Source organism: Podarcis filfolensis (genome assembly GCF_964270895.1).
Source record: "Podarcis filfolensis genome assembly, chromosome: 9".
Taxonomy (NCBI): domain Eukaryota; kingdom Metazoa; phylum Chordata; class Lepidosauria; order Squamata; family Lacertidae; genus Podarcis; species Podarcis filfolensis.
In genome coordinates, this window is record NC_139610.1 from 21,312,578 (window position 1) to 21,327,550 (window position 14,973).

General features: G+C 43.5%; 1 protein-coding gene across 18 annotated transcripts in view; it reads left to right on the forward strand.

The window, feature by feature from the left end:
- APBB2 (amyloid beta precursor protein binding family B member 2) overlaps positions 1-14,973 on the forward strand; it is a 171,579-nt gene that overhangs the window by 63,749 nt on the left and 92,857 nt on the right. For 6 of the 18 annotated variants that reach the window (XM_083630352.1, XM_083630336.1, XM_083630335.1 and 3 more), the window contains exon 3: positions 4,732-4,842. The exons of 3 other annotated variants lie outside the window; for them this stretch is intronic. In XM_083630352.1, coding sequence (XP_083486478.1) covers positions 4,797-4,842 — 46 coding nt within the window. In that variant the 5' untranslated portion in view covers positions 4,732-4,796. Of the gene's footprint in view, positions 1-4,731; positions 4,847-9,156; positions 9,226-14,973 lie in introns of all 18 variants that reach the window. 9 more of the 18 variants (XM_083630342.1, XM_083630353.1, XM_083630341.1 and 6 more) reach the window with 3 other exon arrangements.

Below are 14,973 nucleotides of genomic sequence, written 5' to 3' on the forward strand. Positions count from 1 at the left end.
CCAGCACTTTAAGCATTTCCCTGCTATAGTCCAGGATGAAAGAATATGCTTGCTAAACAAATGTAAATTGACACTGAGGGAGCCCCCTCCCACCTGGTGATTCTGTATAATACATAAAGAAGCTGCATTTGGGAACTTAATGCAAGCTCAGCAATGGTGGAAGTGAGGTGGAGATTACATTTTTCCGTGAGATGCTTAAAAATCCACTCGAGCCTCTCTTGGAGTGTTTGCATAACACCACAACGGATGTTTATGCAGGAGGGATATGCAATCCCTCAGAAATATATCTGTATGACACTGTAGGAGGAAGAGACGGATGGTCATTCTGGCATTAGATCCCTGATGGTTTTTTATCAGTCAGAGGAGATGTGCCAAGCATAGAGCTATCAGTCAGCGGGTTGGCAGGGCATAGAAATTTTGCTGTACAGAATTCTTTGGAGATTCTGGGCCTGTATGCTTTTGAATTCTGTTTATTTTATGGATAACTTTAGTAGAAGGCCTAGTTTGTAATGCATATGTTTGTACTCTGTTCCAAAGACTGATGGTTTACTTCTGAGGAAAGCCCCTTAAATCAACTTCAACAACTACCCCCTTTGCATTTGTGCTTTTAAAAACAAAATATGTATAATGTAAGGATGGGCAACTTCAGCACCTCCTGGCATATCACGAGAAAGTGGACTACAGTGGTACCTCGGGTTAAGAACTTAATTTGTTCTGGAGGTCCATTCTTAACCTAAAACCTGAAACTGTTCTTAACCTGAGGTACCACCTTAGCTAATGGGGCCTGCCGCGCTGCCGCCACATGATTTCTGTTCCCATCCTGAGGTAAAGTTCTTAACCTGAGGTACTATTTCTGGGTTAGCGAAGTCTGTAACCTGAAGCGTCTGTAAACCGAGGTACCACTGTATTCCTAGCCTACTTAATGTATGGTTGTTGTTGTTGTTTTTTAAGTGTAAGAATAACTTACACTTATTCTGATTCCCTTCTCCTTTTTGAATAGGTTGAAATGGTGAAATCAGCCTTTAGAAAAATTCTTGTCAGATGGATTATAAGCCAGGAGTTGAAATGAATGATTAATTTGATTTTTTTTTTAAAAAAAATAGTTCGGCATCTTCTTCTTCATGGTTTCAACCATGAAGGCTAGAATTTTTTTAAAGTAAAGGCTGAAGCATGCACAGATGTTACCCACATTTAGTATAATGGGATAATGCCAAATAATACTAATACACAGATAGGCTATCGCTACATTTTTTTGAATGTTTATGAATAAAATGATGTATCGTTGTCATCATCATCATCATCTATCTTACGACAATACCTTTATTAGACCAACCAAAATTCTGTGAAGGCGTATGAATTCTTCAAAACTTGTCAGCAGTCTAGATGATAAACAACAAAGTCAGGGGGAGTTGGATGATGATAAAACTGTAATATATAAACTTTATTTTATTTGTATGCCTCCTTTCCATGGTTAAAAACCATGCCCAAGGCAGCTTACAACAGTAAAATATTTGATTAATTACAAACATAACAAAAGTAGGCATAAACAATAAATAAAAAGCATCAAAAAGTACAAAACCAAATTGAATGATTTCCACATCAATCATGATAAGATCTAAAAATAAAAACACACAAAAAAAATATCAGTAGCAGCAGTGAAAAATCCTTAAACCTAACAGTCTGTCCAGCAGCCTCACCTTTTGTAGCTGGAGTCAGTCAGGCCAGGTGGGACAACAACAACATTTTATTATTTGTACCCTTCCTATCCGACTGGGTTGCCCCAGCCACTCTGAGCGGATTCCAGCATATATAAAAACATAGTAGAACATTAAACCATAAAAAGCTTCCCTGTACAGGGCTGCCTCCAGATGTTTCCTAAATGTCATATACCACAGGCTGTTTCAGGTGCTATATATGTTTCAGGTAATTTTATATGTCATTCTAGGCTGACATTGAAGTCAAGTTGCTTTGCCTCACAGTTGTAGCAAATTTTTCCCTCAGAGAATGAATTCCCATCTTCAGATAGTATAAGATCCTCTCCCTCCATGTTAGGATCTCACTATTGCACAGCTAAATTTGGTGTTTTCCATGTCAAACAAAATGTAGAGGTAGCTGTGTTGGCCCATAAGGCAGGTGCTTTCACTGTGTCCTTTGGGTGCTTACTTGAAACATTTTTATTTCAGCAAGCCTATGTAGACATGCAAATATTGATGTGCTTGATTCCCCTTGCTGTTCATTTTAATTATATTTAAATATTTATAAATGTTTTTAACTTTTTCATTGATGTTTTTATTATTTCTTGTCAACCCCAGAGGCTTTATTGCAATCAAGCAGCATATAAGTTTTGTTAAATAAAAATAATAAATGTGAAAAAAGAAACCAAATGCCACATTGGAGCAACATCTCTATTTGCCAACCGAAACATCACAAATTAGTGTGCAAGCTTTCAAATTCTCCAGAACTCTTCATCAGGTTAGCTAGTAAACAACGCAGAAGGGTGTGTATGTTTGTGTAAAGTTGGCTGCTGGTAGCGCCATCTGTGCTTGCATCTGGTATGAAATTATTCGGAGCTGTGTCCTCTCTGTACTTAAAAATACAAAAACCCAGAATTTTGCAAAAATCCAGAATTCTATACATTGTGCAGATTAGAACACATTTGTTATTTCCTATTTTATGCAGTGGTTTTTACTGTTTTCCTCAAATGAGTCAACTTCTCGGGTAGAGGCAAAGACCACACATTTTCAGGTATACCTTTGTGCAAGCAAATAACTTAAATAACTGGATTCTGCAACCAGTACCACATTCCGTGGCTTTTTCTGTGCTCATGCAAAATCATGGCTGGCACATAGCTCCTTCTCAACATTTTTGTTTAGAGTACTGCAGTAGTTGGCTATTTTTAAAGTGCACTGTGGTTTTCTTTTATACTCTCACTCCTATGCAGAGTGCTGGTATATTCTATTTCATCCATAGCTCCATATGGTGTTCTCTCTCTTTCTCTCTCTCTCTCTCTATATATATATTTGCACATTGGAATGGCTCTAGATAATTGGTTCCATCCAAGAATGTTTGAAGCTGTTCCACCACTTCTTTCTCAAGCACCTTGCCCCCAAAGGAGATATTGGCAGCTGGGGAATAGTGGTCCAACTTGAATGACTTGCTCCCTTGTATAAAAATAAGAAAGGCTCAGCAAAACTTTCACACGTTTCAGCCTGGGGGTCAAAAGAGTGCCTTGCCTCCCCTTTTTTTTCCTTCCCAGCATGCCAAGAGAAGGCGAGCCTAGAATGTGCTAAGAGGGCCTATGGTAAGGGGTGACTAGAGGTTTCTTTTATTCAGCTTATGGCGATAACTTCATTGCCATGTGAATTAACTTTGTCATTATATATCATCTATATATTTAAAATATAGTAATCCTTATTATGAGGGACGCGGGTGGTGCTGTGGGTTAAACCACAGAGCCTAGGACTTGCCGATCAGAAGGTCAGTGGTTCGAATCCCCGCGACGGGGTGAGCTCCCATTGCTCGGTCCCTGCTCCTGCCAACCTAGCAGTTCGAAAGCACGTCAAAGTGCAAGTAGATAAATAGGTACCGCTCCAGCGGGAAGGTAAACGGCGTTTCCGTGCGCTGCTCTGGTTCGCCAGAAGCGCATTGGTCATCCTGGCCACATGACCCGGAAGCTGTACGCCAGCTCCCTTCCCTCAGCCAGTAAAGCGAGATGAGTGCCACAACCCCAGAGTCGGTCACGACTGGACCTAATGGTCAGGGGTCCCTTTACCTTTAATCCTTATTATTTTGTGAAACTTTATCCCATATTTGAGTCACTCGCAGCTACTTTATTCAGGTTATGGCAATAACTTCATTGCCATGTGAATTAACTTTGTCACCACCGGTATATATCATCTATATATTTAAAATATCTTGAATTGGGCAATTGGTTCATATTAATAGATTGATTTCCCAGTCCTGTCTTCCATCAAAGAAGCTTCAAGAAACTCAGAGGGGCCCTTTTATCCTTACAACATCCTTGTGAGTTAGGCTAGGCTGACGGGTAGGGACTGGCCCAAGGTCACTCAGCAAACTTCATATAATAAAGGTGGTACTCATTCACAGCATAAAAATGAACTCTCCCCCGGTGAAAGAATACAGCGTTCCTCCGCTTTTAATCCAGTAAAAACTTGGGGAAGCATTGAATTAGTGGGCTTTTGTTTGTTTCCTCTTCTTACTTCCTTGTTAGGGCTTCTCTTGGCTTTGTGGGGCTTGGCTCGCTTTCTTGAGCTGTCCACAGCTGTCAGATCCCTAGAGGGGAAGCAAATGGATTTTCTAACACCTACAATGATTTTACACCGGTTGTTCACAGCACCTGAAAATGGAGGTTATTTACCCAGTGCTGAGCTTTGCTTAAAACCAAAGTCGGTGCCCAACGAAACACAGCCTGTGCATTGAGGCTGTGAAATCCCAGAAGTGCCAGTGTATCAAGGCACTGTGTTTGCCTTGAAATTATTTATGCCAATCGGCGGAGGATGAGCGCAAACAGTAAACTTGCTCTGCATGGGTAGCCCAACAGTTCGTCTCTGCTGCTGGTGCGACGATGAATAATTTATAAACACATTATTCCCCCACCCAAAAAAAAAAAATCGGTGGAGAGGGTCATTAGCATTTTAATGAGAACAATACATGCGTTGTACTAAATCCTTTGCCTTCTGTTTCTTCTTCTCTTTCCTTCTCTTCCTCCAGTAAAACAATTCTGCCGAGCGCTTTGGAAATAGCTGACGACACTGGATAATGTGCTGAGTGGCACTATGGGCAGGCGATACCCAGGGGCTCACTATCGTCAGAGCAATTCATGTATGTATGTGAATTTTCTCCCTACCTGTAGATTTGAAAGCAAAGCAAAACCTGGTAGCATCTCTTGGCTGACTTCCTGCTTTTCTGATTGCACTGCCCACCCGCTGTTGCTATAGCCTTAGTGAATTTTTTGGTGCCAAATTTTCCAAGTTTAAACGTACAAAGCGGGTAGATTTTATAATCTCTGCCAATGGGAGAGCAAAGTGCTTGCCGTGTACTAGTTGCCAATGTCACCGTTTGAATTTCTCAGGTAACTTTGATAAGACTGCACGGTTGGAATCAGGTGCACTAAATTTTCATGCCATGTTTTCTCTTGCATGCTGTGGCATACGTCAGTCTGTCCATACCCTTGCCTAAGCAGGTTTTGTTCCACAGCTTGGGAGAGGAAGGCATTTCCGTAGGCCCCGAGACCAGCAAAATGTCCACTATACCTCTAACATCAATGAGATAATAATAATAATAATTTGTTATTTATACCCCGCCCATCTGGCTGAGTTTCCCCAGCCACTCTGGGCGGCTCCCAATCAAGGGTTAAAAACAATACAGCATTAAATATTAAAAACTTCCCTAAACAGGGCTGCCTTCAGATGTCTTTTAAAGGTAGGATAGCTGCTTATTTCCTTCACATCAGAAGGGAAGGCGTTCCACAGGGTGGGCGCCACTACCGAGAAGGCCCTCTGTCTGGTTCCCTGTAGCCTCACTTCTCGCAATGAGGGAACCGCCAGAAGGCCCTCGGCGCTGGATCTCAGTGTCCGGGCTGAACGATGGGGGTGGAGACGCTCCTTCAGGTATACAGGACCGAGGCCGTTTAGGGCTTTAAAGGTCAGCACCAACACTTTGAATTGTGCTTGGAAACGTACTGGGAGCCAGTGCATATCTCTCAGGACCGGTGTTATGTGGTCCCGGCGGCCACTCCCAGTCACCAGTCTAGCTGCCGCATTCTGGATTAATTGCAGTTTCCGGATCACCTTCAAAGGTAGCCCCACGTAGATGATCATTTCTCATTAAGCATGAGAAGATCAAAGGCAGCATGAGAATTCTAAGGTTGCACACCCTGCCTCTCCCATGAATAGGGGGCAACCGAATTTGCCTTGCTGAGATTTTCTAAAATCCTGGAGCTGGCAATTCACACACACACACACACACACACACACACACACACACACACCATGCAGGCATACACACAAAGGAGTCCTGCTAGGTTTGAGGAGGTTCTGGGCCCTCTTTGTTACCCTGGCTGCTCTTTTTATCCCTCCACTACCCATGCTATCCTGCTGAATCATCATTATCAACATCACCTCCATATTCATCCAGACAGCCCTCTGGGCCAAATGGAGATGGCTGATGCTTCATCCGTGTGTCCATCCAACCTTCCACCTGTTAAAAAGCAACAAAAAGAGAAGGGGTATTGTGGTGGCTCACGTCCGCCCTGGTATGCCTATGCACGCTGGTGATGCTACAGCATTTGCTTCTTGCTGAACTTCACCTCCCCTTGCTATCATGTGCTGTTGCCTTTGGCATTCTTTGCCCCACCCCAGTCTCTGGGACTCCAGGATTAGGCCTTTAAGTCCGACTCTAACAGAGGACAGCTTTAGATCTTACAGAAGCAAAAGAGAGGCTCAAGCATTTCTGGCCACTTCTTTTTGTACTTGTCTGGAGCAAAAGCTCATGTATCTCCCACATAATGAGACCTGTAAGCTCCTGGCAGAGGTAACATTGCTTCTTCTCCTACATGATGCTGCACTGCTTTTCTGTGCTGTCCATGAGTTCTTGCTCTTGCTATATGGACAGATGAAAAAGCAGCAGAGACTTAGTGAGTTGCAAAATCAGGCTTGTTGAATGAACACATCTAAGATACACCCACATAACCCCTGTTCTCCATAAGTCGTGCCCCTGATCTAGCTGAGATATATTTTGTGTTTAGTTACCCCTTTCCAGTGTAAACTCGTTTCTTTCTTATTTCTTGTGTCTGTCTTGCTGAAAGGCAGTTCAGGTAATACCACTGCAGCTGACCTGGGTCTCGCGTCAAGGTCAGTTTTCCGTAAAAGGTTCAAAGGTCCCTTTAAAGTTTGCAGCCTGTCCCTTTCATCTCCTTGAAATGGCAGGTGACAAGTGGCTATCCCTGTGGCTACTTAACTGCCAGTGATAATCCTTGAGCCTTAAGGCTTGCTATATTCCAAGCTATGTCAAATAATCTTCTCAAGAGGCAGTACATGAAAAGTTCCTTGTGACTTCCCCCCTCCCCAAAAAGCCTCTCTTGTGTTAAGTCTTGGTAATTTTTGTTTATGCCCTAGGCTACTATTATAATGCCATCTACCTTTTCTTCCCTTTACTGTATAGTGTTCTTAGGATCATGGAATCATAGAGTCATAGAACTGTAGAGCTAGGAGGGACCACGAGAGTCGTTTAGTTGAGTCCGTTGCAATGCAGGAATCTCAACTAAAGCATACAGGACAGGTGGCCATTCAATTTCTGCTTAAAAACCCCCAAGGAAGGAAAATCCACTACCTTTCAAGGAAGTCTGTTCCACAGTCAAGCAGCTCTTATTTCAGAATTCACCTCTTCTGTATGTTCAGAATTTCCATTTTGTATTATTATATAGATGAAATCTAAATCCTTGCATGCAGGCAATTTAATTATTACTGTGATATGAATAGCGGGGGGAAGTAAAAGCAGATGCAGATAGGGAAACTTAGCAAAGTTTTTCTTTTTGCTGTAGCAAGGCTTCTTCTCCATTACATTTACACTGTTACAGTGATGCCAGTGTTGCTTCAGGTCTAGAAGAAGACTAGAGTTTGGATTTGAAATTCCGCTTTATCACTACCCTAAGGAGTCTCAAAGCAGCTGACAATCTCCTTTCCCTTCCTCCCCCACAACAAACACTCTGTGAGGTGAGTGAGGCTGAGAGACTTCAGAGAAGTGTGACTAACCCAAGGTCACCCAGCAGCTGCATGTGGAGGAGCAGGGAAGCGAACCTGGTTCACCAGATTACGAGACTACGGCTCTTAACCACTACACCACACTGACTCTCTCTAATAGTACAGCAGCAGTAAAAGAAAGTTGCTCTATGTTTGAAACCAGCTACTCTGAGTCTGCTACCTGTTTGCTGCTGCTGGGCAATTCTGGTTCAAGGTCAGTCTCCTTCGGACTTTGCTTACCACCCCGTGGTCAGATGCCACCACAATGGAAGTAGAAACAGCGGTGGAAGATGAACCAAACACTGGAACCTGCGGAAGGGGGTGTAAGAAAACTGAATGGCAGTAGCCAGAGGGCATTATGAGGAATGGAGGCATGCAGTGGTACTTTGTTCATGTCACAGTCGCAGGTTACCATGCAAAAAAGACGAAAAAAAGAATATCCGCTTCTGCTACTGGCACCCGGTTGTAAGATCCTCTCGGTGTCTTTTAAATCAGCCACCTGTGCAGAAAACCTAAATGCTCAAAAAAGAAATAAAACCTCAGCTTCATATGCTTTCCAGTGGAAGGGAAAGAGCTGAAATTTTTGAATTTTAGCTCATGTGTAGTAAGTAAGGTTGTTGGCATCAACCAGCAGTAATATATATTGGTTATACTTCACAAGCTGTAAACTTTCTTCTGTTCGGTGTGATAATGCCCTCTCATCATTTTATAGCTGGCTGCGGGATATGTCGCTTTCCAGGAGGGGAATTGGTGAAAAATATTCTGATGTACTGAGAACTTGAAGCTTGAGAGAGTTTTAAATAGAAGACCTAATAATTTCTCTTCTTCTTAGATGTCTGCTATGAGCAGGCTTTGTGCTCTCTATAATTTAGTCCAACTTCAGCAAATTCTGCATGCCAGGAAATCCACTTTGCTTGTGTGAAGATTTTTCTCCCTTCAATTTGTTTGTGAAGAACTGAGCTTAAAGGGCCACCAAGAATGCTTTACGTTTTCGTTTGCTTGGCAAATATAATTTATTTTAAGAATTAGCATTAGAGAGAGATGCTTTGCAACATAAAAGAGCAAGACCGAGAACGCTTCTGCTACAGAGAAGGCATCTAGCAGCCGAAAATTACGACTTATTCTCCACTAGCACAACGCAATATTTTGACACTGTTGTTGGAGTAAATTTTGCTTAAAATATGGAATGCAATTGGGAGTTAACTCTGGGAAATTCCACCTTTCTGAAATGTACGTGGAGATTTTTTTTCCCTTTTAAACATTGCTAGATTCTGCCCCCTGCTTCTGTATTTGCAATAATTAATTTTACTGAATAATTTGTCCAGCGCTGTGCTGCACTGGCTTTGTTTTGTGCCTTTCTTTGTTTTTAATTTCTTAAAATGATCCCTCTTTTCAGATTTCAAATAATAATCTATTTCCTGATCCATTGCTGAAGCCCAGTGATCCATGTCAGAAGTACATCCAGGTCAGATGCCCTTTCAGATATTTTAATACTGTACGCATAGAATTTCTTTCTCTCTTTCTGGGCTCACGGTCTTGCATTTACAATTTAAAAAATATATTCATTCTCTTTCTCTTTCCCTTTCCCTCACTCTTTCTTCTGGTGTTTTCTCTTCTTTAAAACAACACAACCAGTTTTTCAAAGCCAGTACAAGCACAGTACTTGCCAATTTCTTATCCTTTGTTTAAAAGAATTGGGAGCAGGTTGCGGGATTAGGCAGAGACTTCCCCTTCTCAGCGCTCGGCTGGCCCAACTGCAGTTAACTGTGCATCTGATGTAACAGTTAACTGTAGATGGAACTATGCATTTCACTCGACAAAAGCGTGTTTCCAAGCCCATATATGTCAAGGTAACTTGAGTACAAGGCCAGAATGGGCATTTATAGGGCGGCAACTGGTGGGCTGGAGTGGGAATGAAGGATCAGCAGGGCACCAGAAGAAGTGTTTCTGTATCCCCTTCTGCATCTTTCAACGCTTGGAGATTCTGTAATACTCCAGTGAAGTAGTCCTGCATTGTTGTGGTGTTAGTGGCTAGGACCCTGGTCCGAATCTCACCTCTGCCATGAACTCAATGGGTGCCCTTTTTCTTTTTCTTCTCCCTCTCCCTCTCCTCCCTCTCCTTCCTCCTCCAGCCTACAATCTTCCATGCTGAGATAATACTGTAGAGTTGTCATGTATAGGAGTGTCTTGAATGTTCCGCAGTGAGATATAAATATTCAGCATAACGGAGGATGAAGTGATATTTCAGTCGGTAGAGCACAACGCTCTTAATCTCAGGCTCATGGGCCTGAGCCCCACATTGGGCAAAAGATTCCTGCATTGCAGGGAGTTGACCTAGATGATCCTTGTGGTCTCTTCCAATTCTACAAGCTTTATAGGGCAGAATCAGTACATTAGATCAAGTTCCTGCTTATTCTCCACCCTCTTGATTTTTTTTCAAAAGATGAGACATTTGCTCCATCATCTGGTCTTGGCACTTAGTCAGAAAAGAGATTCTGGCCGAACATCAGGAAGAACATTCTGTCAGTAAGAGCTGTTTGACAATGGAACAGACTGCTACAAGAAGTCGTGGACTCTAACCTTCCTTGGAGGTTTTCAAGCAGAGGTTGGATGGTCATGTATGATTTAGTTGAGATTCCTGCATTGCACGGGGTTGGACTAGATGGCCCTCAGGGTCCTTTCCCACACTAAAGGTAAAGGGACCCCTGACTATTAGGTCCAGTCGTGACCGACTCCGGGGTTGCGACGCTCATCTCGTTTTATTGGCTGAGGGAGCCGGCGTACAGCTTCCGGGTCATGTGGCCAGCATGACTAAGCCGCTTCTGGTGAAACCAGAGCAGCGCACGGAAACGCCGTTTACCTTCCCGCAGGAGCGGTACCTATTTATCTACTTGCACTTTGACGTGCTTTCGGACTGCTAGGTGGGCAGGAGCAGGGACCGAGCAACTGGAGCTCACCCCATCGCGGGGATTCAAACCGCCAACCTTCTAATTGGCAAGCCCTAGGCTCTGTGGTTTAACCCACAGCGCCACCCGCGTCCCTTTCCCACACTACAATTGTACAATAAGTCTGCCTTCATCCAAAGGAAATGCTTCCTAGGCATGGCCAATTATAGTCTAGTTTATGGGTAGGCAAACTAAGGCCCGGAGGCCGGATCCGGCCCAATAGCCTTCTAAATCCGGCCCGCGGACAGTCCGGAAATCAGCATGTTTTTACTTGAGTAGAATGTGTCTTTTCATTTAAAATGCATCTCTGGGTTATTTGTGGGGCCTGTCTGGTGTTTTTACATGAGTAGAATGTGTGGTAATATTTAAAATGCATCTTTGAGTTATTTGTGGGGCATAGGAATTCGTTCATATTTTTTCCCCAAAATATAGTCCGGCTCCCCACAAGGTCTGAAGGACGGTGGACCAGCCCCCTGCTGAAAAAGTTAGCTGACCCCTGGTAGTTGTACCTATACTGTCCTTATTAACTTAATAACATTGATTTGTTCAATTGTTTTAGTTTTTCATTAGCAGTACTGAGAGAGTAAATAATGGCCTGTCTACCTCTCTCTAAAGTTCCTGTCAAGGCACTCGGAATTATTCTCCTTGAAGCACAAATTTATGTAGCATTTATTTTGAGGATGCTGTCAGGAGGTTCGCAAGATCACTGCCCCGGGAGCATAATTTGGATCAATAAGAATGTGCAGGAGTCAGGCACAATGTACACCTCAGGCATCTCTTTGACTTGCTAGGTTTTAAGCTTTGGTAAGAGAACCATCTTCCTGGTTTGATTCTTTGTGTTTCCATGTGGTCCACTCAGCTCTCCTTGCAGCTGAATCAGAAGTGAGCAAGGAAGATGAGAAATTCTGCTGTGAAAAAAAGCAGTGTCTCTAACCATCAGTTTTAGAATATGATTTGGGATATGCAGCACAGAAGATTCACTCCTCAGATAGGGTCGATTTTACGGAGTTCAGCCTCAGGTGATTTCTCCTTAACTCACCAAACTTTTTCATTTTTCTTCTCCTTCTCTACCTTTGTCTTTCAGGGGCACGTGGGGTTTTGTCAATTGCTTTGTTTTGTTAATAATGGATTAGAAAATCGGAAAGTGGACTACAGCACTGAGGTGAAAGCCCTTGACTGATACAGGGTCTTCCTGGCCATAAATCTTGATTATCTTGAACCCCTAGGCATTGTTACACAGAAATATAAGCTTCCATCTTTTTATTAAGCTGTGCAAGGTGGTAAGAAAATTAGCAGCCCTAACACTGGTGAAGTTAGGTGACATTAGACTCTGGACTTCATGGTCTTTGAGAGCGTGTGTGTGTCTTTAGATGGCAATACGTATCACTTCACATTTTTAAAAATATGGTAGGCAGCTGTCATTTGTTTGGGGGTCCTGAACTTCTCCCCCAAAGTCCTGCCTCGATGGCCCCACTATGTCCTGTAGCCTTCCAACGTGCTTTCCAATATTCTGCAGATGAAAATATGGACAGTGTGGTAGGATGTATGCAGACAGGCTAAAACCAACAACGTGGTGAAGGTGTACAGACAGGGCAGTTCTTAAATTGTCATTTGAGGTACTAATTCCACTGGCACAAATCCATTTCAGGCACTATGTACATTTTCAGGTCAACAGTAATGCCAGAAGGAAGAAGTCAATGTAGAAAAAGGTGTAAGAAGCTTTATAGGGCTGAATCGGTACATTAGATCAAGTGAAGTTCAATTGCGGCTACACAGTGGAACGTGGGGAGGGACATAGCTCTGTGGTAGATCACATACTTTGCATGCAGATTATCCTGAATTCAAGCCTTGGCATCTCTGGTACACCTGGGAAATACCGTATTTTTCGTCCCATAGGACGCTCCGTCCCATAGGACGCACCTAGTTTTTTGGGGGGGAAATAAAGGAAAAAAAATTTCCCCTTTATTTCCCCCCCAAAAAGCAGGTCGGAGAAACCGAACCAGGTCGAGGAACAGCGGAATGGCGGCGCTGCACCTCCCTGCTGTCCCCCGAGCTTGTGGGGCTGGCCGATGTCTGCCCAGCGCGAGGGGCGCTCTGCTTCAGGGCATCCCGCCCGCCGGGCGGCAGGCTGCTATCTGCAGCGTGGGGAGCCCTGCAGAGAACTCCTGCAGGGCTCCCCATGCTGCGGATGTATGCCCGGCGCGAGAGGCGCTCTGCTTCAGGGCACCATGCCCGCCGGGCGGCAGGCTGCTATCCGCAGCGTGGGGAGCCCTGCAGGGAACTCCTGCAGGGCTCCCCACACTGCAGATGTGTTCCCGAAGCGCCGGGCGCTCTGCTTTCAGGGCGCCCGACGCTCCAGGAAGCAGGCTGCTATCCGCAGCCTAGACATCCCTGCGGGACCTCCCACAGGGCTGCCTAGGCTGCAGATGTGTTCCCGAAGTGCCGGGCGCTCTGCTTTCAGGGTGCCCGATGCTCCTTAAGGAGGCTGCTATCCGCAGCCTAGACATCCCTGCGGGACCTCCCGCAGGGCTGCCTAGGCTGCGGATGTGTTCCCGAAGCACCGGGCGCTCTGCTTTCAGCGTGCCCGGCGCTCCGGGAAGCAGGCTACTATCCGCAGCCTAGACAGCCCTGCGGGAACTCCCGCAGGGCTGCCTAGGCTGCGGATGTGTTCCTGAAGCCTGGAGAGCTTCAGCCTGCATTCGCCCCATAGGACACACCCAGATTTCCCCTTCATTTTTGGAGGGGAAAAAGTGCGTCCTATAGGGCGAAAAATACCGTATTCCTGTCAGTCAGGAATGTAGCTATACAGATCAATGGTCAGACTCAGTAAAAGGCAGGTTCCTGTGTTCCTAAATGCCTGAAATTTAGTTTTTACAACATCCATGTATCAGTGCCTTCTAACATAATAAATCCAAAGGATGTGTTAAAGAATAGAAGCCTGGTATATTATACAGTGATTTCTTCGGTGCAGCAGGACATAATATTCTGTCACAATTTATTTGCTAAATAAGTTGTGTGTGTGTGTGTGTGTGTGTACTGATAAAGAGTGAGGAACAGAGAAATCAAAGTAGGGAGGAGGAGAATATAGACAGCATCCCCATTATTGGCTTTGACAACTGGAGTGTGTCTTGATGCTGAATTAGTGTTCCCGGTATCAAAGCTGTAATGAAAGAGAAAACAAAGGGGTAGACAGCTGAAGTGATTCTCCAAGGTTTTTCAAAGGAGAGGTCCATGAAACCAGAAACTTTATCAAGCAGATCAGACAGTCTAGCATTTTTCTTGCTCCCCACCCCTGCCCCCGCTTGTTTTCAACATTGCATAACCCTAAAATGAATGAGCCATCTGCTTCATGCAAATCTGTTTTGACAAACAGGAGAGCGTTAGCTATGATCTGCACTGACCAGCACCAGACTATTTATTCAGCTGGATGTGTTTGCCTGTCCCTGCCCCTGTTTTAATTAAACATTTCTATAATCACTTAGATAATATACTAATATTATAATAATTTATTATTTATACCCTGCCCATCTGGCTGGGTTTTCCCAGCCACTCTGGTTTGTTTTTTTCCAAAAAAAAATTGTTGATTTCCACAAAATTATAAACAAACAAATAAACAAACAAACATAAATCATAAACTTTATTTAAATTACACTTATTAACATTGTTAAGTGACTTCCTCGGTTCCCCTTGGTTGAATTTCAATGCATGTCCTTTTAACAGTTTTCCAAATCATAGTTCTTATAAATTTAACTTGAACATTGACATCCTTAAATCTTTTCATTTTGAAATTAAACATATTACTTCATCACTTAACTTATATAAAATCCTAAGCCAATCAAGTATCTGCAAGCTGTTTCCAATTAGTTTACCTTAACATATTTAACTAAATAATCATTAAATTTTGTCCATTCTTCCTTGTATTCCTCCTCCTTCTGGTCGCGGACTCTTCCAGTTAGGTCAGCTAGTTCCGAAAACTCCATCATCTTCATCTGCCATTCTTCCACTGTAGGTAGTTCTTGCGTTTTCCACTTTTTAGCTATTAAAATTCTCGCAGCAGTTGTGGCATACAAAAATAATTTAACATCTTCCCAGCCACTCTGGGCGGCTTCCAACCGAATATTAAAAACAATGCAGCATCAGACATTAAAAACTTCCCTACATAGGTATCTCTTTTCTTATTCAGCAAACAGAAGCCCAAGAACCAGAACCGCTCCATATGTCTGCATGGCACCCCAGGTTTATTAGTGTTTTGCCATGACAAGCAAAGT